The sequence below is a fragment of the Chaetura pelagica genome, unplaced genomic scaffold (assembly GCF_000747805.2).
Source record: "Chaetura pelagica isolate M959 unplaced genomic scaffold, ChaPel_1.0 scaffold228, whole genome shotgun sequence".
NCBI lineage: Eukaryota > Metazoa > Chordata > Aves > Apodiformes > Apodidae > Chaetura > Chaetura pelagica.
Window position 1 is genome coordinate 596,794 of NW_009954225.1, and position 25,443 is coordinate 622,236.

Here is a 25,443-nt window from a genome sequence, read left to right on the forward strand (position 1 = left end):
GGAATGCACAAGTTGAAGTGCTCTTTCAGCCACCACGATGAAAGTTGATTTGAGTAACTGGTCATTTCAGACTTCAACAGCAGTATTAAAGCCACTATATTAGTGACAGTGCCTTCACTGAACACTGCTACAGAATATGAAAATCTCTTCCCTTTATCAGCAACTAGTATGGTAAATAAAATTTGTATTTATTTCCATTTATGGTGATTTATGTTAAAAAGTACCTATGCAAGCTGTGCATACTTTCTTCAGGAAAGTCACTTTGTGATAACAGATTTCAGTGTCCCTCTGAAGTTTTTACAGACTTTTCTAAAGCATCATAAAGATTACAAAACTTCCAGGATAAAATATGAAGTATAGTAAGTGATGTTATCAATGAGTAATAAAAAAAAGTAAGAGCAGCTGATCAGGTAACATCCCACAGACTAGTTCTACAGTCCATCTCCAGATTTCCTGCTTTATTTCTTAGGAAAGTAATAGCAACTGTTAACCAGTACATGCAAGTAAGTGGTCATGCTGAAGACAGTTATTCTCACCTACCTGTTTTTTAAAGTGCAATTTTGTATTATCAACCAAATACATCTTTTCTAACGGGACCTTTGGGAACACTAGAGATATTCTGACTTCAAGAAATCAACTCTGACAAGAAAACAGGTTCTTAAATTCTCCAAACTTAGCTGAAAGAAATAGCAATCTGCTTCCCATCCATACACTTCTTGGGCTACTGCCACTGCTTCTTCATTGCCAACTGACTCTTGTTTACTCTAACTTCTACAGTCATATGAATTAAATACAGATGAAGTTTCATTCTGCTTTATGAGTTTGCTTTGTTAGTTTTCGTACTCTTCTGCTCTGGTATCAGCAGTTCTAATAATAAGCTTATATTTTCACTTAAAATGACTATTAAACTAACCTTGAGCTTCAAGGGGTCCATATCTTTAGACATTTCTTGTTTTCTCATCTCAGCAATAGTCTTTGGTCCCTTTTTATCAGATTTGGCTGAAAACCCTTGATTAGATAAGAGATCCTCAAAGTCATTTTCTGAAACTTTTGGCTTTTGACCTATGAAAGGAAAAAACATTAAATGAAAACTTCTACAGGAAAATACATTCATGAGGGAAACATCTCCATGACATTTCTCATTACTGCAAGAAATACCTTCAGTTGCTTGTTAAACTCCGCAAGACTAACAGAAGGATAGGAATAAAAGGGATCATTGACAAGCTTTCAGTAGTCCAGCAGAACAAATGTGCATACATGTGACTAAATACTTGCATGTCCTTTTTCTAAAAATTGGAGTAGATACGATGGAGTACACACCTACCTATTCAATGACTTTGGAAATGGTTCCATTTTTCCACTATAAAGTAGCTCCAACTGCCATGCAGCAGTTTTCAAGTAACCATATACCCACTACTCTAGACAAAACTATGTAGTTAATGTTTAAGTAGTTGAAACTTATGCAGAGTAATGAAGGCACAAAATACCAACATGAATAGTTACTATAGACCAATCAATTTCAGAGAGATGTAGAATAACCGAATTCTGAAGAGGCCACTGGATGTCATCCAGTCAAATCCCCTCTCAAAACCGGGACAGTCAAATTTCTCAGGTCCTTGTTCAGTTGAGGTCTGCCTGTTTTCAAGGATGTGGCGTCACAACATCTGTTCCCTTGTTGCAACATTTTATCAAGCTAATTTAATTTTTCCCCCCTGTCCACCAATCAGACTATCCTTTGCCACAACGTATGCCCGCTGCCTCTCCATCATGTTACCTGTTTCCAGATAGGGATAAAGACAACTTCAACTTACAGAAGCATCTGATGTGTACTTATATTACCAACACAATAGAAAAACACAATTTTCCAAGAAGGTTAATGGGGAAGAGGCCATGCCCACCCTCTCCAGGCAACCAGAGACATCAATACAGGCTGGGGAAAGACATGCTGGAGATCAACCCTGTGGAAAAAGACAAGGGGGTACTAGCGGATGAAAAGCTAGACATGAGCCACCCATGTGCAACTGCAGCCCAGAAGGCCTCCTGCATCCTGAGCTGCATAAAAAGTGTGGCCAGAAGAACAAGAGAGGCGATTCTGCCCCTCTACTCTGCCCTAGCGAGACTGGAGCACCTCTCTGATGAAGACAGGCTGAGGGAGTTGGGGTTGTTCAGCGAAGAAGGGAAGACTCCAGGAGGTTACAGCAACCTCTCAATACCTGGAAGGGGCCAATGAGAAGGCTGGGGAAGAGCTGTTCACAAGGACATGTAACAACAGGACAAGGGGTAATGGTTTTAAGCTAGAAAAGGGTAGATTTATGTTGGATATTAGGAAAAAGTTCTTTAATATGAGGGTGGTGGATCACTGGAACAGGTTGCCTAGAGAGGTGTGGGGGGCCCATCCTTAGGAGACATTCAAGGTCAGGTTTGACTGGGCTCTGAGCAATGTGGTCTAGTGTGAGATGTCCCTGTAGGGAATTTGTTGGACTTGTTAGCCTTTACAGGACTCAATACATTTTATGATTCTCTGATTCTGTAATTAGCACCTTCAGAAAACTTACCAAAGCCTAGAGTTCTGACTCCTCTTTCTTCTCGTCCTCCAATAACACTGAAATTTACTGTGTAATTTGGTTTAGTTGCTGTACTGGATTTAGTCTGGGACTGCCATGAAGTACTTTGTGGTTTTGTAGACTTCTGCCACTGATTTCCCAACTTCTGAGACGGAGCAGCCTTCTGACCAAAGCCACTGCTTGAGAGTCCACCACTGGAGGAACCTAACAATGAATACTAAATTAGTTGTTCAGCTGGATATCTGTCACTTGTTTGATGCAAGTAAGATTGGTCTTGACATTTAACCACTAGTTTACAGTGATACTACTATACAAGAGAAAGTGTAGCGGAAAAACGTGTGAAACAAAGTCAAGAGTCTCATTAACAAGTTAGAAGGCAGGAGCTACAGCCACTACTGAAAGTTTTCCAGCCTCTTAAAATTCAAGTGCTCAATGGTCAGTTTTAGCAGAAGCATTCTCTTGTCTGATTGGCCAGGCATATGCAAGGCCAGAAAGTAATTCAGCAGTGACAGCAGATCTGTCTACCAATTAACTACAGTTCAATGTCTGCTAATATGAAGAGGACACTGAAAAACTGATTATATTATCAAGAAAATGTAACGTACGGAGGATATTTTCAAATGAATGTTTCCAGTCTCGCACTAGTCAGTCTTCAGTAAATTTAACTTGTGAAATTTACAGAAAAATATCTCTGCTACTAGTCACGAGTTCATGACCTTGCACACTACTCCTCTTTGAAAGCATTCTACATTCATTATTTCAGTCTTCAAGACCAATGAACTCTTCCTGTAGGACAAGCTAACTCCTCACCATCAGCTGCAACTTTTCAACACCACCCTCCTACTTTCTGGTACAAGATAAGAGAAAACCAACTTTCACAGAACATTATTGGTATCCTACTGCTAGGCTAGTACACCACTAATTACCTTTAGCTATTGCTTCTTTGTTTATAAAGCATTGCCAACTAAGCAGCTTTCACTCTCATAACTTTTCTTCCAGAATAATAACTTGTATATGAAGGCCAAAAGAACTCCTACAAAAAATTCAATGCCTTGTCAGAACTTCTTGAAAATTCAGTTGAAGCCTGAGAAGGTTAACTAGTACAGTGACACCTGGCTACTTTTAAACTGAGTCATTTTTCCTGTTAAAGACTAATGAATTAATTTAAATCCTACTAAAATTAGTACAATTTCTTACACTGCTTCAGTACATACCTGAATCTCCCAGCCAAAATACATTGATTTTTTTAATTGTCATACTATCTATAGATTTAACCAGTTGATATTAACCTGAATTATTAAATTAGAAATTTTTTGTCAATTGTTTACTCCAGGGCAGCCTTATCAGTGCTGCTTCAACACTAGAATTTTGAAAATAATTATGCACAGGCAAGATAAATAAGTCAAATACTGTATGTTACCTTGTGCTTATATAAGATAATTCCACCAAGAGGGTTCTCAATTTAATACATAATGCTACCTGCCAAGGCAACAGCATAAAACCTCTATCAGCTCCAAGCTAAGCAAAAAGCACACTTCTGCAGTTCAGCAGCTCAGCTGCTGCTCCAAACTGATCCTTGGAATCTTGGCAGCTAGCCACATTTAACAGCTAGAAATCAGCCATTTCATATGGCAGTGGGTCCTGAAATGAAGGGATCTCAGCTCTTTTTATTGCCCTTTGTTTTCTTGCTGTTTGAGAACACTGCAGGGCTAGTTCCTGAGTTTGGGGCAAGTGGGACAAGTGTACTTCTGCAATGTATCACACCTACTATAACATCTTGTGCACACCACTGCAAACTGACAAACATTCATAATGCTCATAGTAACTGTGTACAAGTATGGGCCTGATTTGTGCTAATCTTACAAACATGATAGATTTGGGTAGCAGAGCTATGAAGGCCTATGGAATTCATAGAAAAGTGCTGAACTAAAAAGAAAAACAACTGTCACTTTGGACCTAGCAAAAAAATTAATCCAGCTTCCATTTTACTTTCATATCCTTCACAGCAGATTATCAGTCGATGCTAGATAAGAAACTCCATGCTCAGTTACTCAAGCAATAAACCCTGGTTTCTCTTACCTTCTCAACTAAATTCTGAAGCATTAAGTATTTATACTGTTTTATACTCAGGATCTTTCACATTATCTCTGAAGATTCAATCTTTTCTTGTTACTTTTCTGCTTTCAGCAACTGTCTCAAGCTAGTTGTCAACAATTAAAAGGGAATATTTTCCTCCATATATGCTGTAAGTTACACATATTGGCATAAGAAGGAAATCAAACCATAGAGGCATTAGTATAATCTCTTAAAAGAAAGATCTTACCTGGAAGAGCAGATCCAAGATTGGCAAGATCAGCAAAAGGATCGAAGTTCTGAGGTTTAGCCTGGCTGAACGACAGACCTGAAGACACACTGGACTGGCTCCCTGTGGTAAAAGCCTGACCTGTATAATAAGATGTATCATGTACTTGGTATATTTGGAAATTGAGAGAATAAACACACACACCATTTCCACAACACCTTGTGTAAAGCTCTCCAGCATTCTGCTCCATGACATCTTTTACCATGACAGGAATAGGAATTACCACAGACAACTGAAACTATTTGTCTCCTCCTTGAACTTAATCTAAGTGCCTTACTAAAGGGGCATTGAAGCACAAGAGGATGGAGTCCTTTCAGCAACAAAGCAAAAAAAGGCATGAAAATATGTGCAATAGCTGCAGGTAACGAAACTGACCAATCCTGGAGTTGGCCTTATTCCCTCTAATGGAATAATTTAATTTCATACTACCTTCAAAAAGAGGCTTCAACTGTGGTGATGCTACATTGCTGGTTGCTGAGGTATCTGCCCAAGCATCCCATCCACCTAAGAGGTCTGGCTGGCTTGTAGAAGATGATACTTTAGGTGGCTCTGGTGTCAAATTCCCTACAGAAGAAAAAAGATATTTTGATTATTCTTTTAAGAAAAACATCATATTAATGGGTATTTTGCCAGTGACAACAGAACTGTGTACCATGTTGCCAGCTACAATGGCCAACTACATGGCTTGCCTACATTTTTCCATAATATGGTCATGCAGTCTTAAACAGGACTCAGAAGGGTTTTACTACTAGAATTCCTTCAGCTGATTTCAAGTATCTGAAGCACTTCATAGAAAAGATATTTTCAAGCACAGGTCATGCTGTGGGTTTAGCAGCTTAGGTCTCCTGGGCAAAAGGACTAGCTATGGGATGGCTTCAGGACACACTTCTGTTCCTGACAACACAGCAGGTAACCAGAAAGCAGGAGAGCTTTGTAAAATGGTGCTAGATATCACTCAGCAGTCCTAGTACCACACTGGTGGAGCCAGGTCATTTCAAACTGCAGGTCTGCCTAACCCAGGCCTTGTGCGACAAAGGGAGCTTTTGAGAAACTAAGAGCCCTTTTGGGTTCAAGACATGAATGCATGTAATTAAAGAGCCAGATTCAGGAAGAATTATCTCTTCTGGGAAAGGACTGAGAATCACTAGCTCCATTGATACAAGCCACTTTTCTACATGCAAAACAAAACCACTAAAGCCAACTGAAAGCAGACAATTAAAAGGTGGCATTTAAAAGGACACAAGGGTGATTCCACTAACTTCTATAAAGTGTCACATCCAGTATAGCTGCCACTCTTGATGCTTGTAAATTACTCTTCCTTTCTCAGACAGTAGGAGGTGAGCCCCAGAAACACATAGGTAGGTGCTAGGTAAGGAACACTGAGAACTCCACACCAGCTCTGTGCACTCCCTGTGAGCACAGCTTGTCACGACTCACAGTTGAGAGAGGACAGCTTTTGAATATAACTACCCCTTCAATGCTATCACAACAGTCAGTGCTACAGGCAGGTGATATTTCAGCAAAACCAGTATGTTTAGTGGTGCTCCAAGATATTTCAAAGACCTAGAGCTTGGAAAACTAACCCAGCCATCCTTACAAAAATATTGATACTTTTGATGTTTCAACTACTACATCACTCTCTCAACTTCTCCATTTGACATTTTGAATGTTGGTATTGTATCACAGAAGAAAATTTTATTTAAGGAAATAATTTGAAGCAAGTATCTCCTTCACAACCTCAATCCACTAATTTTATTTATACTTAACATCTTACACTTGCAGAGAGAACATACCAAGATCTCAGCAACAAATGTCTGTCAAGAGCCTGTATTACAGCAATTATGCACACAAAGTAAAACATCACAATACAATGCACAAAATAACAGCCAAAGTCTTCTGAAGGTATGGTACCATTTTCAGCTCTTTCTCCGGACTCAAGATTTATCTCTCTGCCTCTGAATCCACAGGAAAAGCAGTATGCAGCAGTACTTAGGACCCTACTTATGTACTACACAGCAGTGCCACTGGTTATAAATATGAAAGTATCTGAAAGCATCTGTGCATCAGTTTAGACATTGGATGTACCATGTGCCACTCCAAAACATTAACTGGACCTTGAAACATTAACTGGAACCATGATAAAACCAAGTTGAGAAAAATAAGAATAAAGTACAGCTGAATGCATTTGAAAGACGGAGAGCACACTATAGGAACCAGGTGTTTTGTAATTACTGGTTAAGAGCAGTCAAGTTCATCACCTCCCCTGCCCTGAACAAAGTAGGGAGTAGCCTACTGCTATGTACAGCAGTAAATCCACTATGAATAAAACAAGCTCATATGTCTACTACACTTTAATCAGAAAAATCTGAAACAAAGGAGTACAATGTGCAACATAGTTAACAGATGATTAGTCACCTCCTGGAACCGTTTATTCTTACGCTGTATTATTTCCAGTTGTACAACTTGGCTATTACAATAGATTTTAACATCAAAAAATAGTGATACCAACATGATACTCTGACTTCTACATACTCTGAAGCTGTATGAGACCACATTCTGAATCCTTTGGTTTAGTGACCTAGCACACTGAAGTTCATGCAGACACATTAAGGTAAAGAAGAAAGGGTACAACATGAAGCATAGATAAATATTCTCAAAATGCTGAAGACACTGAGATCATGGACAAGCAGACAGATACCTACTTGTCCCTTAAGTTCTTTGTCAATGTGCATATTTACAATCTTTAGCAATAAAGCAGTAAGCTACTGGAGGTCAGGGCATAGTTCTTTATTAACACTACTAACGCTGCTCAAACCAAGCTAAGACACCATAATAAGTTGGTGGTAATCAGATCACACTTTCCAGCTTCCCAAAATTAGAAGCCTGAGGTTTACAGGTTTACAGGCTGTGGTATACACAACTTCACATGAGGTTTTCTTTATTTAACTTGTCATCACTACAGGAAATCCTTTAATCACACAGGACAACAGGATTTTCTGTGAACCAAGAGGCTGGTTTAGTATGATGCAATGTTTTTTAACCTTGTCTAAAGCTTTTGTGACCAGTCACAGAAACTAACTTTTACTCAGGAGAACACTACACTGGTTACTCAGGTTTCTTCTGATCACCTTCCACATCTCCTGCTATCTTTTTATCAGACCAGTTCATTTGCACTTAACTATATTCCTAACTTGTATTAGCAACAACCTTCTACTTGCACATCCAAATAAACCAATTCAGGCTCAAAAATGCTGACTGAACAGATACTAAGGAAATCTGAGCACTCCAGCTAGTGATGATAGCTTGTTTTTGCAACTGTGGCCATTAAGAGCAGGGTATCAATGCTGAACAGGTGAACAGTCAACTCACCTACTAGCTTCTCTGCTGAATTTCTATACTGAATTACTATAGCTTTTCTTAGAATACTTCCTTGTTAACACACTGCCATTGTAGAAGCAACTGCTCAATATTCTTGTATGGCAGGACAGAATGCCTTAATGGACCAGGTATTTTTTAAGAACTTCCTTTTCTACAAACTGAAATATTTTATAACTACTATGATTTTAAATTTCAAGCCACATGGCAAAATGCAAGCCTAAAATTCTAATTCTTTGATTTGTGTTTACTGAAACAACTTTTCTCCTGGTCTCTGTCAAGATTTAGTAGTCATTTACTACTGCTGAAAGCTTATTCATCACTAAAATTTAATTCTCGACATTTGTTACTGCTCCAACAGTAGATTCACCATATCTCATTGCTGCAGTTTACTTTGAATTAACACTGACACTACTACCAATTTATTTTTAGTGAGTTTAAAATTGTTCTTACTTTAATGACCTCATTTATACTTCTGCTCTCTCAACACAATTCTTCCAAATATGTAATTTGAGAACACTTTCAGTTGCCCTTTCTTCTCTGGTTATTAGTTACAATGTGCTTTCACTCACACATCCATATTAAAAGCATTACAGCTATGAATATTCTTCATGTCCTTGCTAGAATGGATACCTGAGACTGGATGGAATGCTAAAGGTTCAAATACATACTTCATCTCAGCTGAACACATAGAAAAGCTCTCACTTGAAAGTTAAACATAAATAAGCATAACCCGTTACCCCAATTCCTCCACTTCCATAGTGGAGCAAGCATACCAACAGAAATACTGGGAAATCCCAGTATAGTGGACTGAAGATAAATTAGCTACATTTTAAGTGTTATTTTCCCTATGTTGATAGAATGCTCCAGAAACTACATTAAAACAGCAGGAACACCAATGCACTTACCAGTGTGCAAGTTAACAACCAAGACCAGAAAGAGTAAGCATAAAACAATAGGCACAGAGAAGTCAAATGTCAAAATATTTTTTTCTTTCTCTTCCCTACTTGCTCCAATGTTGCTAACAGATGAACACTGATAGTGGTCTCCTTGTGAATAGTACATAATAGGGTTCCCTGTCACGCAGGGATTTCAATACATCTGATATAAGAACAGGCTGAAGGTGTTGCTATTGTTTAACCTGGAGAAGAACTGGGGGTGGACAATCAATGTGTATAAATATTTAATGGGAAGAAATACAGATGATTGAGCCAGACTCTTCTCAGCACTGCCCAGAGGAAGGACAAGACACAATGAGTACAAACTGAAGCACAGGAAACCCCATTTAAACTGAAGTTTTCTGTGAGAGTAGTCAAACATTGGCACAGGTTGCCTCTTAGAGGTTGTAGAGTCTGCATCCTCAGAAAGAATGAAAAATCAGCAAGGACATGGTCCTGGGCAGAAAACTACTCTACTTGGCCCTGCTTTGAGCAGGTAAACTAGACAGTTTCCAGTGGCCCCTTCCTCAGGAGCAAGATAGATCTTGGCTAACGATGATGATCCATAGATCAGAACTGATCAAATCTTCTATTGAACAGAAAAAAACCCTCACAACAATATGTTTGGTAGCTTCATGCAGTGACAGCAATAGTGTCATAACTAAAAGTGGCATAAAACTAGCAACTATACAGGTACAGAACTATAACATACAGCTGCTATTGCATCCATAGGACAGAATGAAAATGTTGGAAAGGAAGCAGCAAGGGGGGGTCTTTGCAGCAGAATCAACCACAGATTAAATATTATGCTTAAATACATGGTAGAGAAAGCAATCAGATGGCTAGCCTTTTATTTCAAGAAGGAAGCCCTCATATTGGCCAGGCAATTACTCCAACTGCTGTCCAACCCAGACAGTCCACTGGAGTGATTGTCCAACATGGACAGGCAACTCGAAACTATAAGCAGTAAGCTCTGGGAAGAAAATACTCCTGGATTCAAAGTGAGGAATGTGATACCACCATTCCTAACTACTTCCACTTTATAAGTGGGGGCCTGCAGAGGTGGCCTTTGTGAAGAGAGGACTGACTGGACTGTTCCATGCTGGACACAGCCAGCTCCAACAGACCCACCAAAGGACACTGCTGAGCCTCGCAAGCACAATAATCGCACCTCTGGTAAAATACACATTAAGAAAGGCTAAAAAATGCTGCACAGCAGTTTTTAGAGGAGTGAGAAAAGTGAGAGAAACAGCCCTGCAGACACCAAGGTCAGTGGACAAGAGGGAGGAGATGCTCCAGGTGGCAAAGCAGGGATTCCCCTGCAGCCCAATAAGAAGACCACAGTGGATCAAATATTCACACTGCAGTTTGTTGAGGACCCCACATAGGTGGACATGACCTGGATGACACTGCAGTGCATGGAGAGGAGCCCACGCAGCAGCAGGCTTCTGGTCCCTGGGGACCCACCCATCAGGGCAGCCTGTTCCTGAAACACTGTTCCCTATGGAGACCCAAATTCTTGAAGGAATATCTTTCAAGAGCAGGAGAAAAATGTGGGGATGAAAGAGTAGCAGGTACAGACTGACCACAACTCCTATTCCTATGGAGATTAATCCATATTTATCTTTGAAATGCAGATTTACAAAGCAACATTTCTGGCTCTACCATGGCACCATTTTTGCAAGGGTATGTTTGTCTTTAAAGAATGAACATGCTTAGAAGCTTTATTTAGTAATACTTTGGAAATAATGTGCATAGGATGGAGATACAGGAAGATGGAACTTACTGCAAATCCTTTTGATTAAAGATGAATCCATTTTTAAATAAAAGCATGAGGAAAGGGCTTCACCAAGAATACATCAGAGAAATTAAATGAAACAAATAAGATTAGAGTATTACATAATATACTCTATAAGTATATTAACAGAATGCATTCAGGTCAAGAAGGTCCAAGCTAGCCTCAGCTTGCATTTTAAGAACTGGCTGCACTGTAACTTGATTTGGTAATTTCTTATCCAGGGCTTCCAGAAAATCATCGCAATCTGAATGCAATCAAAATAGCATTCTACCATCTAGAAAAGAAGTCTGTAGATGTTTGTGTACCCTCAGTTCTAAGAGCTCTCAGAAGAAACTTCAGGTCCTTACAGAAGGTTAGCAACACCTAGAAATCCTCTCACATCATAAATATTAGCATGACATACAGATAAACCCTTGCCATTTGGTGCATTTGTATCTGCATTTCCAGAACACAGAGCTAATTAAAACAGCAGTAACAACACAGGGATCCATTAAGACACTAATCCACCTTGACTAAGCTGAAAGACAAGTGCACAGAGCAGGAGAAACACTGAGAAACAGAACACAAAAAGAATACTTACCTAAATTTAAGAAATCTGAGCTGGAAGAAGGTGGAAGTGAACTCTGAGTAGAAGGAACTGTATGAGCTGTAGATGTTGAGCTTGGACTAAGAAAGTCCCCAAAGAGGTCTGGACCAGACATGGCTTGATTTTCTGAGCTTGATGACATTGTGAATGGGTCAAAAGGATCAGCTAGAAAAGAAGAATGCAAAGTCATTATATGACAAATTTTGGAATAAACAAAGTTGAAAAAGTCTGTCTCTTCTGAGGGCACAGACAAAAAGTGAAGTTCATGTTGTTAACTGTAGCAACCTTCTGAGAATTTTTCACAGCAGAGTCAGCATCTGTGCCTTCCTCTAGGCATCTGTACTTTCATGTTGGTACAAAAAGTATTTCAGCCATAGACAATATGAACAGCAATGTCCTCAAACTAATCTTTAGCAAGGCTACATACATTCAGTAACATTGTTAGTTTCACCCATGTAAGACATACCTTAAATTTGAGTGATCATCTCATACAAGCAGAATTACATTTGTTAAACGCTCTATAATGCCAAACTTCCAAATAATTTAGACAAAACAAACTATTAAGCTACTAAAAGGAAAAATCAAATGAAACAAAACAGTCATACTACCTCTTTGACTTGAAGGCATTGGTGACTCTGAGTCAGAAAGCACGCCAATTCAAGAATGAAAACCAAGAGAAGCAAGGCTTTCAACAGGTCTCTAGTGATCACAGTGAAGAAAAGAACTAATTGGGAGTGTATTTATAGTCAGCATGAGTTAACATGTGACAGTCAGCTGGAATCATGGCTTCAGATCTTCCCGTTTCTGCTGCCCTCTAGGGTCAAGATCCTCAAAAATCCAGGGACTCCTGCTAGATTGACTGAGAAACTGAAGAAAAGGAGTAATCTCACCATAGTGCCACAGCACATCCTGAGGTGATGACCACATTGTACAGGAGTCAGCAACACTTCAGAAAACAAACCCTGGATTATCATCAGGCTATCTTGCTATACCATTGCATATACACAAAAACTCAAGTCGAAGTTTGGTATGCAATCTGAAATATAACAGTGGCCAAATGTTCTCACTTCTGCAATTATCCTTCTCTTATCTAATTCAAAAGTAGAATGAGATACATACATTGACTACTGCCCAGCTGTTTTATAGAGCAGATATAAGAATGGCACAGTTAAAGATAAATTAACAGACCTTCTCTTTTATAGATTCCTGCCTATGCAAAAATGGTAAATTAAGCGACTCCTCATTGAGCACAGTAACAAAGTTCAGCACTGAACTGCTTCAAACAGATGTTAAGTAGACTAAATGCTCTACAAAACCACTTTGCACGTTGTCACAAGCCAATGCCAGGGGGGCTATTGGCTGGTAACACTGTGGTGTTGGAAATCCAGTACGGGGGTCGTTAGAAGCCCATAACACTCTGACACCCGTGCGTAGATTAAAGGTTTTAGCCCAAGTGCATCTTTATGCAACAAGTTAATCTGGGAAACTATTACAAGGTTTGACTAATTCCCAAAAAATCTTACTGTAAAAATCAGGCAGAGAATTGCTATTCCCACAAGTTTACTCATGTGACAAAGAGCTAACTATTCATTGGTAAGAGGAACAGAACCTCTGAATTAAAACAGTTTGTTTTAAATACCAAATAAATACCAGTCTGTAACATATTTTCAGGATTATTCAACATAATCATCAAAACCAGTAAGAAAACACCATTTAGCAGTATCATTATCCTACTGGTTGAACAATAATCTACAGGATTTCCAGTGGCCTAGCCATCTTACATGATTAACACTCAAAAATCCCACACAAACTTTTGACCTAAGCAGCACAGCTCTGTACCATGTCTAATGCTATCACTTCACACAAAGAGCAAGAAAACACTAAATTACTACACTTCCACACCTTAGCATGTTATGTTACTTACATAAAGATTTAGAAAATGATCTAGCATATAACATTGGCATGTGAAAGCTACAGCTTCTTTAAGAATCCAGTTTTCTTTAAAGTCAAAATTTGATACTTTTCTATTTACATGGTTTAAAGCTAATAGAATATTGACAACATAAAATACCTGGATAACACACAGCAATTTGTCTCTTTAATGCAGTAAAAACATCTGTTCTGTGCAGACTCTTGCTACAGACGAACACGGCTTCAATGTACAAATCAAAATGTGGTATTCGTTTTCTAAGCACAACGTAAGCAGCTGTTTTTATCTATTGGCGAGCCACAGATAATTAAGTTTACAATTAAATTTACATACCTGAAGACACGGTGGCTGCTGCTGAAGGTGTACCCTGAGAAGCAGATGGACACTGACTGCTGAAAAAGAAATCTGTTCCTTGTCCAAGAAGATCTCCAGTGGGCCCTTCTGAAATCTGTGATGCATTACCCACAAAGAGATTGTTCAACAAGTCTGCATTACTTGACGAAGAGTTTATTTCTGAGACAGGTTGTTTCTGTTCTGGTGAAATATCAGAGTCTAGTCCCAGTAAGTCCACATTCTCTTCATCGAGAGATTTTTGTGACTGTGCAGATGGAGCTTCAAAATTGGCTTCAAAAAGCAACTCTCCTTCTGGAGTAGTAGAGTCTTTTTCATCAGTAATTACTGCACTTTCTTCACCTGGAAATGTAGGGAATTCCTCATCTGAAGGATCACTCTCCTCCCTGTCTTCAGAGAGTTGAACACAATCATTTTTAGATGAACTGTCCTCTATTCCACTTTCCAGAGTTTTTCCTTCTTGAATGAAAAGAAATAACAGCTTTAGATAACCAGAATTCATCTGCCAACTAGACTTTTGTTTTTCAGTATGAGACTGACTTGGACATTCACCTCAGGACATTGTAACACTTATGGCTTAGAAGATCACTCAGTAACTGCTGCTCCACTCAATAATAGCATCCAATAAACAGCATAAGCAGTTACTGACATTTTTGCCAAAAAAATCAGAACCCAGAAAGGACTTAGACTTGAACTATAAAGTCACATTTACTCAGCCAGTACATACTGATGTAGACTCCACTGGCTAGTCTACTACCTCAGTCATCCTAAGTGGGGCTGTGGGAATGCAAAGGCTTCCTTGCAGACCTCAGCATTTAAGTTGTTGTGGTTTTAACCTGGCAGGTTGTTAAATACCAGCCATTTGCTCACTCTCCCCCATCCTCCTGGGAAGTGGGGGAGACAACTGGAAAGGTAAAGAACCTTGTGGATTGAGAAAAGAGGTGTTAATGTTAAATAAAGGTAAAATTTAATAAAAATAGTGGAATATACAAACAAGCTATGCACAGAGTAACTGCTCACTGCCTACTGACCAATGTCCAGTCAGCCCCTGGCTAGTAAACTTGGAGAAGAGAACATGACAAAATCCAAGAAGAAAGAAAAAACTTCCTTGCCAACCTTCATCTATATACTTAGTGTGATGTTGCATGATACAGCTAATTCAGACCCGTTGCTTTGGCTGTGCTCCCTCCGAGCTTCTTGTGCACCCGCATGCAAAGCGCAGGGAGTTGGAAAGTCCTTGATTCTCCATTAGAACACCAATGTATTAACATTATTCTCATACCAAATCCCATTCTAAATCCAAGACGCACGACTATTCTAGCTACTAAGAAGAAAAATAGCTATCCCTGCTGAAACCTGGACAGTTGCATACAATACCAAAAAACATCACTTTGTTTATTCAAACGTAGTGGAATGATCGCATGTTAAACTGCAGAACCCACTCTTTAAATACATTTTTCTCAGGGTCTGGTGACATAGTGACTTTTGCTGCATAAGGAGGCTAAAGCACTCACTGAAATGTGTGCAGGATAACAAACATACAACAAATAGTTACTTCAGAGGAAAGCCTGTACCTTTCCAGTCCAGAGAATGAAAGAAGTTATTTGCTTCAGTACTACTGCTTTGTGGGGATTCTGTCTCAGTATGAGCACTTTCTGAAGATTGCTCCAGCTGTGATGCTTCTGCTTCATATTGTGCAGTTGAACCTGGTTGTCTAGGCAGCTCTGGTTTCCCTAGAAAATAAATTTTTAAGCCAAAATCTTTGAGAAAAACTCCTAAAACAATTCTGGTCACTGGAATTAGCAGCTGGAATTAGACTTGCAGATTAACCACTATAGCAAGACAAGTGTCCCAAACTATCTCTTCTTCTGCAAAGGAAAGTTTCTGCACCCACTCCCCATTTGAAATTAGCAGCATTAACCTTGTCTCAACTGCAAAAGCTGGCAAGACTATTTTAAACTATAACATTAAATTACATCAGACTCAGCGCAAAACACTTAAGCATTCTACTTGCATTTGTAGGAAAATGTAATTAAAAACTCACACCAACCAGCCCTAAAATATGTAAGAGCTATGAACATCATCTGCAAAAAGGAGCTGAACATCAGAAAAGAGCAAATGAAGCTACAGAAAAAAAGCTGGAGTAGAAGGCCAGAAAAGAACACTGAGTTGTTATCAAACATCTCAGAGAATTTAAATACATTGTGTGGTACAATGAATTACTTCTTACATTTCTTACTTTACTGAAATCCAACATAAAGTGACTCTTGTGCAAGACTGAGTTGGGCTGAATTAGCTACTGCTGTATCATTTCCCAAACTTGGTTTCCTCAAGGCAAGTAAGACCCCTAAATTAATACGTGTTCATCCACTGTTTAAAAAGAATGGGATAAATGGTTGAAAGATATTTGTCTAAATCTAAATGCCAAACTGGTAGTGCATTTTTTCACCCTCCTTCCACAAACTCAGTTGTATCTTACAGATAATTATGAAAAAGTAGCCTGTCTCAGAAAACATACATGAAAGACCATTATTAATAAGGCAAGTTCTATAAAACCAGTTCACAGCACTTGTTCTTGCCCTATTCCCTTCCCGCCAGTTTTAATGTTTTCAGTGGGATTTGAAACCCTTACGTTTTTTAATCAGAAAATGAAAGTGACCTAAAAAAGCGTAATTTTTACAGCTCCTCATTATCAACAAAACACTTAACTTTAGTGAGCTGAGAGTTTTGTTCACAGTAAGATTTTAAAAATCTGTACAAACTAAGTTAAATAGAAAATGACCTAAATCATAATATAAACCAAACATATCCTGCTAAAATAGATAAGACAGCAGCAACCACGTTGCTTCAAAAGAATCGTAATTCAGATGTACCATATTAAGAGTAGAGACTAAGATCACGTGTGGTGTACTAAAATCAACACAATAATCTCCATCATGCTTTTTTAACCTGGAAGCACAGGGAAGGCTTAAGAGCCTTAAAGAAAATGTCAAAGCTAATTACTTCTACCATGAGAAGAATAAAGATACTGAATAGCATTAATGTTGTAATATAAAAAAAAATAAAACATCTGCTGGACCACATTAGGAAGAGTTGAGAAATTTAGTGACACCTTTGGCTATACATAACCTCAATAAATATATTTTTAGTTAAGACTATTTGTCATGAATGCTCAGATGATTTTAAGTGAAATGATAATGGCTTTGCTTCTTCCAATGTCTAAAATCCCTGCAAACAGAATATTCATAGCTTTAAAGCAAGTAAATGTAATGATAGTGGAGATAAGGACAATTATAATCCAATACTGGGAGATAATTTATACTCTTTCATACAACACAAATTCAAGTCATACTTACAAAAAACATCTTTTAAATGTCTTTCACTGAAAGCCATGTCAGAAACAGAAGCCTTACCCACTAAGTACACTAGAAACTTTATCATATTCACTCATTTTTCAACAGATTCATTACCAAATTTTGATAAAATTTCTTGTTGTTCCTCTCGGGTAGAGAAAAGGATCTTGGGGTTCAGTCCCTTTATATTCATGTTATCCCATGGTGGCTGTTCACAGCTCGGTCTGTCTCTGGGCTCCACCTCTACTTCCAGATTGACTTGAAATAAATCTGGATATTTTTCTTGTATGTCACAGGCATCCAGATCATACCTACAAAGATACATACAAGTAGATCCTTGATACTGATGAGTAACCAAATTATATTCAGTCCAAGACAGAACTTTAAAGCCCTTAGTGTAAGGCTTAAAAAATGCTGTATTTCTTTATTTTCTGTATATTTCAAATATGGTATTTGGTACAGACATTTCTGTCATATCATGAACAAAACCTAGTTTCCTTGAGGTGACAAAATGAAATAATCTTTCTACTGCAACCAAAGTAATCTAGTTCCGACACTGACTTGTTTCCTTATTCCACCATATGTTGGTTTGGCACATTACACAGTTTCAAAGAAAACTTCTAGTCTCCTACAAAAGGGTGTCAACATACTTGGCAAACTTCACTGTGGTGGCATTTCGGGGCACAAAACCTGTGTGGAACTGAATCTGAAACATCTTCATTGAAGCCATCTGTTGAAAACAAGAAATACAGGGAAGCAGCATGAGTAGTTTTCTGCCTTTAATAAAATGCAAAATCTTTTCAGCATTACAGTATTTTAAAAGTGGCTTTTGTTTCCATTTCATTTTTATTCCATGTATACTTTGAGAGATTTAAATGTTGTTTTAAATAGAACACTGATAAATTTATTACTACCAGAAACAAACTAAAAGACTTTGAACTAGATACCTCTCATCACTAACCTCAGACTACCAGGTCTGTTAAATATTTCCAGACTCTGTTTAAGAGACAAACTGCATGACCATTATTGCTTTCCTGAATGACTTACACTCAGAAAAACCCAATGTGCAATACACTAATCAAGAAACCTGTCATATGTAAAGTAGTCCATTCAGAATAGTTTTGAATGTAGCACATTTAAAAGGATACTTCCTAAGACAGGAAAGGAGCTTTTTCCTGTGCAGTCTCTCAAGTCAACCATTCATCCCAGGCAGAATTACAGGGCTTTTCCAAACTGAATCCTTACAGCCATTCAACTCTCCTAACTCTTTCTTCTGCTGAAATAAAAACTACTTTCCCATGCTTAGTCAGCATGTGAGGATCCAGAAAATGCTAGTTTACAAGATTCATGTAGCTCCTGTTCACATACAAATACAATTCATAGCAAGCTGATAAATTTCACAGTATTTATTGTCTAGTCTTAGTTACAATACATATGGAATAGTCTTGCCAGTCCTTAAAGGAAGTCATATAGTAATAGACCAGTAAATATATAAAAAAAAATTATAGAAGGTGTCCTTGAAAATGAGTAGTTATGAAACATCACGACCAGAAGTCAAGTAACATGCAAAGTGCTGCCAGCAGGCTGAAGGAGATGATCTTTCCCCTCTATGCACCACTGGTGAGGCTGCATCTTAAGTCCTCTGTCCAGTGGTGGGCTATTCAGCACAAGAGACCTGGACATTCTGAAGAGTTTCTCTCATCCACTCATCCCTACCCTGAAATACACATGAAAACCTGAATGCCCTATTAAATCTGCTTTCTTAATCCCTTGGGATTTCCTGGAAGAAAAACTAAATCCTCTCTCAAATTAACTGTGAGCAAGTGAGAGACATTCACAGTGCCCAGCTGTGGGGCTGGGCTTAACAGCAATATTGAAATGTGGTTGATCTCCACAAGCATTCTGTAGAGAGCTTCAGTGAGCCACTTAAAGTACATAAAACAAAGGATGCACTGAATATTGTTCCATCAAAGCTCCAAACTAGGATAATCACAAACACTGTTGATGTATCATGTGTTACAGCATATGGATGAGAAAATTCTAATCTTTCCCAATTAGTGAATAAATACCATAGAAACCACATTAAAGAAACAGTGAAACTGAGACTGCACAAAGACTATATGCTAACTTTGGCTGAATTATCCCCATTTGTGTGCTTTCTTCACTGATGACCTTGAACCATACACTAGCTATTATGGGGCATTAGAGATTAATTTCACTGAGCTTTCCATCTGATATTCTGGAAGATCTGGCCCATAGCATTTGGAACAGTAAGATAGTCTTGAACCACTGCAATATGACAAGATTTGATGCTCATCTTCCAATACACAAAGTAGAAAAAATAAAGGGAAAAATACTTCAGTAGTACCAGGTACATAAAATATGCTCGTTTGCCCCAAAGGTATGAAAACTGTCTGAAGAGCTTCTGTATTATTTTTCACTGCAGTCCAAGTTACCCTAAACTTTGTAGTATTCCTTCTTATCTGATATGAATGGATTTCCAGGTTTAATTTGTGTTACTCATCTGGATAAAAAAAATTGCTGCTTCTTTAGAAACCTGAAGACAGGTTTCATTAGCAAGGGTTTTTTGTGATCTTGCAGTACCTTTGCATCCACAGCTGTATTAAAAAAGGAAACGCATCCTCCCTAGGAGAACAAAACCAGCAGGAAAACTGCCTAAAAAGCCCAACGTGGCTCTAGAAATGGGTACACAACCACAGATTTTTCTAACTTGCTTTGTATATGCAGTCCCTGGAATTCCTCTTTTCTACTGAGTGATATTTTTCCTTTGGTTTCAGTTTGTGTGTACAGAATTTAAAAGTTCTGGCTTATTGTGCAACTTAGCAGAAAACAATCACTGCCTCAGAAAACTGGCTACAGGCTTCTCATGCAACTACAATAACTATCTCCATTGAATTAATTTCTAGAAATGCTTACCAGAGCATCTATATGCAGAGCACTATGAATGAACATTTTAATTAGGCTTTAAAAGGCTAAATTCACAAATTGCCCTGGTTTGAGCCAGGACAGAACCAATTTTCTTTTTAATTTTACTTTTCAGTCAAGTCTCTTTTAACTGCACTTGCTGAAATTAACAGCATGTTTTTCAGTCAGTGTCTGCTTCTATAACTAATAACACTTGATATTTATAGCTACTGCTGGAGAATGGTATGCAAAGCCACGGCTACCGCTTGGTTCTGCTAAACTTCTCAAGCTCCAGAAATGAAAGTTTAAAAAAAGGGTCACGTGACTGTCCTGCAAGGAGGAGCAAACCAGACAGGTGACCTAAAATTAACCAAAGTATGCCATCCCATATGTATCGACTTTCAGGCTTCCCTGCAGCCTCAGTAGTGACATGAGCATTATTGGAGGGTGCAGGACAATATTGGGTTTTGTATATATTTATATTTATTTCATTATTTCTTTTTTCATCATTGTTTCATTAATGCTGTGCAGTTTAGTTTCCAAACCTTAAGCCCCTCTTTCTCCTTTCCCTATTTAGGCAAAGAAGAGGGGTTAATAGAGACCACCTTTCATTCATTTAATTGCTGGCCAGCACTAAATATTGAGACAAGTATATGAAAATCTCAGGTTTCTTTGAACAAAGAATAGAAAAAAGCCATGTATTTAAATAAGATCACAAATACAAGTATGATACCAAACTACAACTACAAAAAGCAAACCCTTAATGTAGGCTCTTAAGTGTAGCATTACCTTTGCTTGTAGTCGGCCTCCTAGTGTTGATCTGGCATGATAGATCACAATGAGAACATCTCCTTGGACTGTTATACCTAGTGGAATTACTGCTTTTCCATCTTCAATTTTAAACTCCCTGAAGGAAGGAAAAAAAAATAAATTAATTTTCCTTCAAAAAACAGTGCATTACCTTATGTTTAGTTTCGTTTCTGCAAGGCCTTCCATATCAATCCATAAAAATCTGCTTCAAGTTCTTATTATGGAAAAGGAATCAGCTCTAAATTATTTAAACTTTAAAGCTGATCTAAGAACAACAAGATTAACAGTTGCCTATAGCAAAGCAACAGACATACTTAGACCCATGGTTTCCAAATCTAATATGGGAAAAACACCTTTAAGGAGCTGCTGGAAAATGCAAGAGAAGATATAATTTAAAAAGCTGTTCAAAAGAAAGGTGCAGAGAGAAACTGTAATGGCAGTCCTGGGGGATATGTTAAGATTCCCACTGAGGGACAGTGGTAGAGAAACAAATTTTTAACACCCCACTGATGCTTCTGTGCCTGCATCTTCAAATTCATTAAGCTCCTTACAGGGTTTGGATTTACAAGAAACCTAGGACTTGGTATTCTCTCATCTGTTCTCTCTCTGGGAAGATCAACACCTAGCACTGCAAGTACCATTTGCAATTCCTGCCTTGCATTACAACAGCAGGCACCAGAGTTGTAGAGGCACTAATAAGCACACCCCTTAAAGCTACCATGTCTTAGGGGGATCCCTACTGTGCCCTTGACTGAGACATGATTTTCAGTTTGATGCATGTACACCATGGATCAGTGTTCCTAGCTTATAATACCTGGAGTGAGAGGAAAGCAGGTCTTGCTCCCCTCTGCCTCCCATGTCCACTGTGGCACCCCAACACCATCCCCACTATCTGCACTAACAGGTCCAAACTGCTTTTATAATCACATCATCTCTTCCCCATGATTTACCTTTCAAGATCACCTAAAAGACAGCAGCTGTTCCAAAACCTTAAAGCAGTATTCTGTTTAACTAGCACATACAAAATCATGCTCTCCTCACAGTAAGGACTTAAGTTAGTTTAGAAAAACAATGCGCTGCTTCAGAGCAAATCATAACCTGTACTTACTTCATTTTGTCGTATTCCTGGGAGGTAGTGGCCACTCTCTCATCTCCCACATAAACTTCACAAAAAGGTCTGCAACCATTACGCTGCTTACTGAAAAGAGGAACGGGGGTCATGATGATTGATCTGACAAGGATGGGCTTGCTGTGAGGAATAATGGGTTCTTCAGCCATCATGTCACACATGTATTCAATGTATCTGCCAAACCAAAAGAAATCAATTTAGTCAGAGAATCAAATTCTAAAAATGGGTGAACACATATGGGAGTTACACTTCTGTTCATAACCAGCCACTGAGTAGTGACAAATTGTAACAATAAAACACGGGAAACACTTCACAGCACTTCCAGCAAAGAGATTTTCAAATCTGATACAAATTCAGAAGAGGAAAATGGAAATGGAAAGATGGAGAATATATTAAGATCCCTAGCTAGCCTTTCAATTTAAGAATAGCAGCACAGTTTCTGTGCAAAAGCCTGATGGTTGCATCACAACAGGAAATACACTGTCCAGAAAAATTAATACAGTACTGCATATGAACTCATCTGTACCTGTGTCACACCTTCCAGACAACTCCAGACATTTTCTTAGGTTTGTAGCTTTACATATACTTATTTGTAAAACAAACTATCCACACTTTTCAAAGGCATCAAAACAGCAAAGCAGAAGAAATTTTTATTTTGTATCTTACACATTGGATGAAGGACGCACAGCAGTTCTGAAGCTAGCAACTCAAAGCCTCCCTAAGGCTTAACATGTATTCTCATTAATATAAGTTATCTTGTAGAGAACCCATTAAAAATACTCATAGTAAGTCTGTATAACAATCTGTCATTTATACTTAACTAATCCTTACTTCTCACCTTTCTAAATCTAATCTTTTTTGTAGGAAACACCCTTACTACCAGTGTCAGTTGCTACTGAGCCTTTTTTATAAGATGTATCATATTAAAACAAACAGATGAGTTTTAAACATTCTTGAAAGCACAGGAAAGTCACTTCTGCATGCACTCCTTTAAAAAGAAGGAATTCTTAACTAAACAGAAGACTGAAGAAGGACTGAAGAACCTGCAGTATTTAGACACCACAAAACCTATTGTAATAACCTAGTAAACATGGACTAGGTCTTACATGTGGAAGAAGATTTTATATTTCAGAGTACAGTGAAAAGCTCTGCATACTCTTGCTTGTATTCCTGGCTTAGTTCTTCACTATGGGCCATACCTGACTCACTTCTAATAAGAATATCATGAGTAGCTTAAGGGCTCAAAAATCAGAACTACTGTCTCATAACACATCTGTTTTTTTCAAGTATTTTGCTGCATTAACACAGACACTACTGAAATAGTTCATCTTCCTAAAAAGCGTCCTTTAAAAATGGCACCGTATTCACAATTGCTAGAACAACTGCTTTCTTCATCAGTACTCCAGACAGGTATCATACCTTTTATGAGAAGGCCAAATGCCAGGAGGACAGCGTTTCATACTGAACATATAAACTGCAGCTTCAGCAGTAGTGAAGAGACGACAGAAACACAGAAAAGAACAAACTACAACAGCAGATGCTGCTCTTCCATCCTACAAAGAAAAATTGTATCTTTGTTATTAAACCTAGTGGGAAAAGTACTACAGAAGCTACTGAAAAACATGCTATGTCCTTATTTAATATAAAGAAGTCTGAATTCTGGTATTATCATTAGATTTGAAGTTTGTATCTGAATGTGAAATGTCTTGATTTCCACAAAATACAAAAGATACTACATATTATCTTCTTACTCAAGTGTGAATAATTGCTTTAGCTTAACACTGGTTTATTTCAACTGGATTCAATTTCAATTACCTTATTATCACTAATAGCCATTTTTAAGTTTGTTTCCCAGCTGCTACCTAAAACACCAGCTCAGTGACTTACAACCATAGACTTCTGCTATAGCAGAAGTCCTAAGATTAAGAAATCTATGCCACAGTGAAGTTTATAGTTTTCTGACTAGAACTGCCTAAGCTTAGCAGCTTGCCACTGAACTAAGAGAAGGAAATTAAAATACTGAACACCTCTTTCTACAGAGACCATGGCTACACACATCCCAACTTCACCCCTACATTATAAAGAAGATTCAGAAGTGGCAATGGTTCATGGGACAGGATCTCTCAAGCTTTTTGCTACCAATATAGAACAGATTTTTTTTGTAGTCATTTGGTATATGAGTGGGGAGTGGGGAAGATCCTCAACTTGTTTTAATCAGTAAAAGGAAAATAGGCTTCACCCTGGCTTAAACCAGGACACAAGCATTTCCTTCAAATCCAGGCTTCTATCCTAACCACTACTTACATCAAAAAGGTCTATCGGCACCATAAAAGCCAGATCTTCAAAGAGCAATTTAGCAAATCAATATTATTACTGCTAGTGTAACAAGCAAGTCAAATTATTTCCCAAAGTTGCTTCTAAACTAAACTAGTCTATGGGTTGGACTCTTTCAGTCAAATTTCACACAAATAGAACAAAAAACCCTGAGACACCTCCATTTAAGACAAAACATTAATGAATACAAAGGAAGAGTGAAACACTGATCAGCATGAGAAGCAGTGACCTTCGTACACTTGCACTACAAAGCCACTTCCAAATTAAAGCACCACACTGAGGGAAGAAAAAAAAATCATTCTACAAAGTCTGCAAGTTACAGTGAACACCTTGCAACTGTGGCACAGAGGACAACTTCACAAGACTGTAAAGACCACTTTACAACAGAAATACAGCATTCAAAATTTAGAATACCTTATTAAATAGTAAACAAAGCCAATGGCAGAACCTTGCACTTCAGAAAGAAACTTAGTAATTTGCAAAATGGGACCAAAAGAAACACTCATATGGAGATTAATGTAAGAATTTCAATTTTTCCTTGTATGTTTTAACAAGGATGGATTTTTGGCTATAAAAATATGCAGTCCTCAGGCATAAACAATTATTAACACAGCAATAAAACAACTATGATTGGAAAAAGATGTCAAGTATCTTGTTTTGTCCTAAAGCTTCAAAAAGCTAGATAGAGGAGGCCTGGCTCTCAACTATTTTGAAAATAAGTAACCTCTATTAAAGACATTTAATACAACTTTTCCTAGTGTGTGTATAATTATGTTAACATGGTTCATTTACACACAGGTAAAATATAGCTATCTAAAGAAACACCTAAGCACACCTCAAGAGCTGCAGTATATTCAAGTGACTGCCATTAAGTCTCACTGTGATGATCTTGTAGTCACACCTGTGCAAGTTTTCAAGGATGACCATCACTGCATGGCCCAAATAATTATGCAGGGCAATGTTACTCCAGATGTCCAGGAGTTACTCC

General features: G+C 38.2%; 1 protein-coding gene across 1 annotated transcript in view; it reads right to left on the reverse strand.

Moving 5' to 3' along the window:
• GAK (cyclin G associated kinase) overlaps positions 1-25,443 on the reverse strand; it is a 49,697-nt gene that overhangs the window by 2,264 nt on the left and 21,990 nt on the right. Inside the window, exons 14-24 of the mRNA XM_010003534.1 lie at positions 23,541-23,674; positions 22,101-22,295; positions 20,972-21,089; positions 17,908-17,987; positions 17,375-17,568; positions 13,887-14,363; positions 11,618-11,788; positions 5,356-5,490; positions 4,888-5,007; positions 2,556-2,768; positions 914-1,062 (exon numbers count right to left, since the gene is read on the reverse strand). Coding sequence (XP_010001836.1) covers positions 914-1,062; positions 2,556-2,768; positions 4,888-5,007; positions 5,356-5,490; positions 11,618-11,788; positions 13,887-14,363; positions 17,375-17,568; positions 17,908-17,987; positions 20,972-21,089; positions 22,101-22,295; positions 23,541-23,674 — 1,986 coding nt within the window. The remainder of the gene's footprint in view (positions 1-913; positions 1,063-2,555; positions 2,769-4,887; positions 5,008-5,355; positions 5,491-11,617; positions 11,789-13,886; positions 14,364-17,374; positions 17,569-17,907; positions 17,988-20,971; positions 21,090-22,100; positions 22,296-23,540; positions 23,675-25,443) is intronic.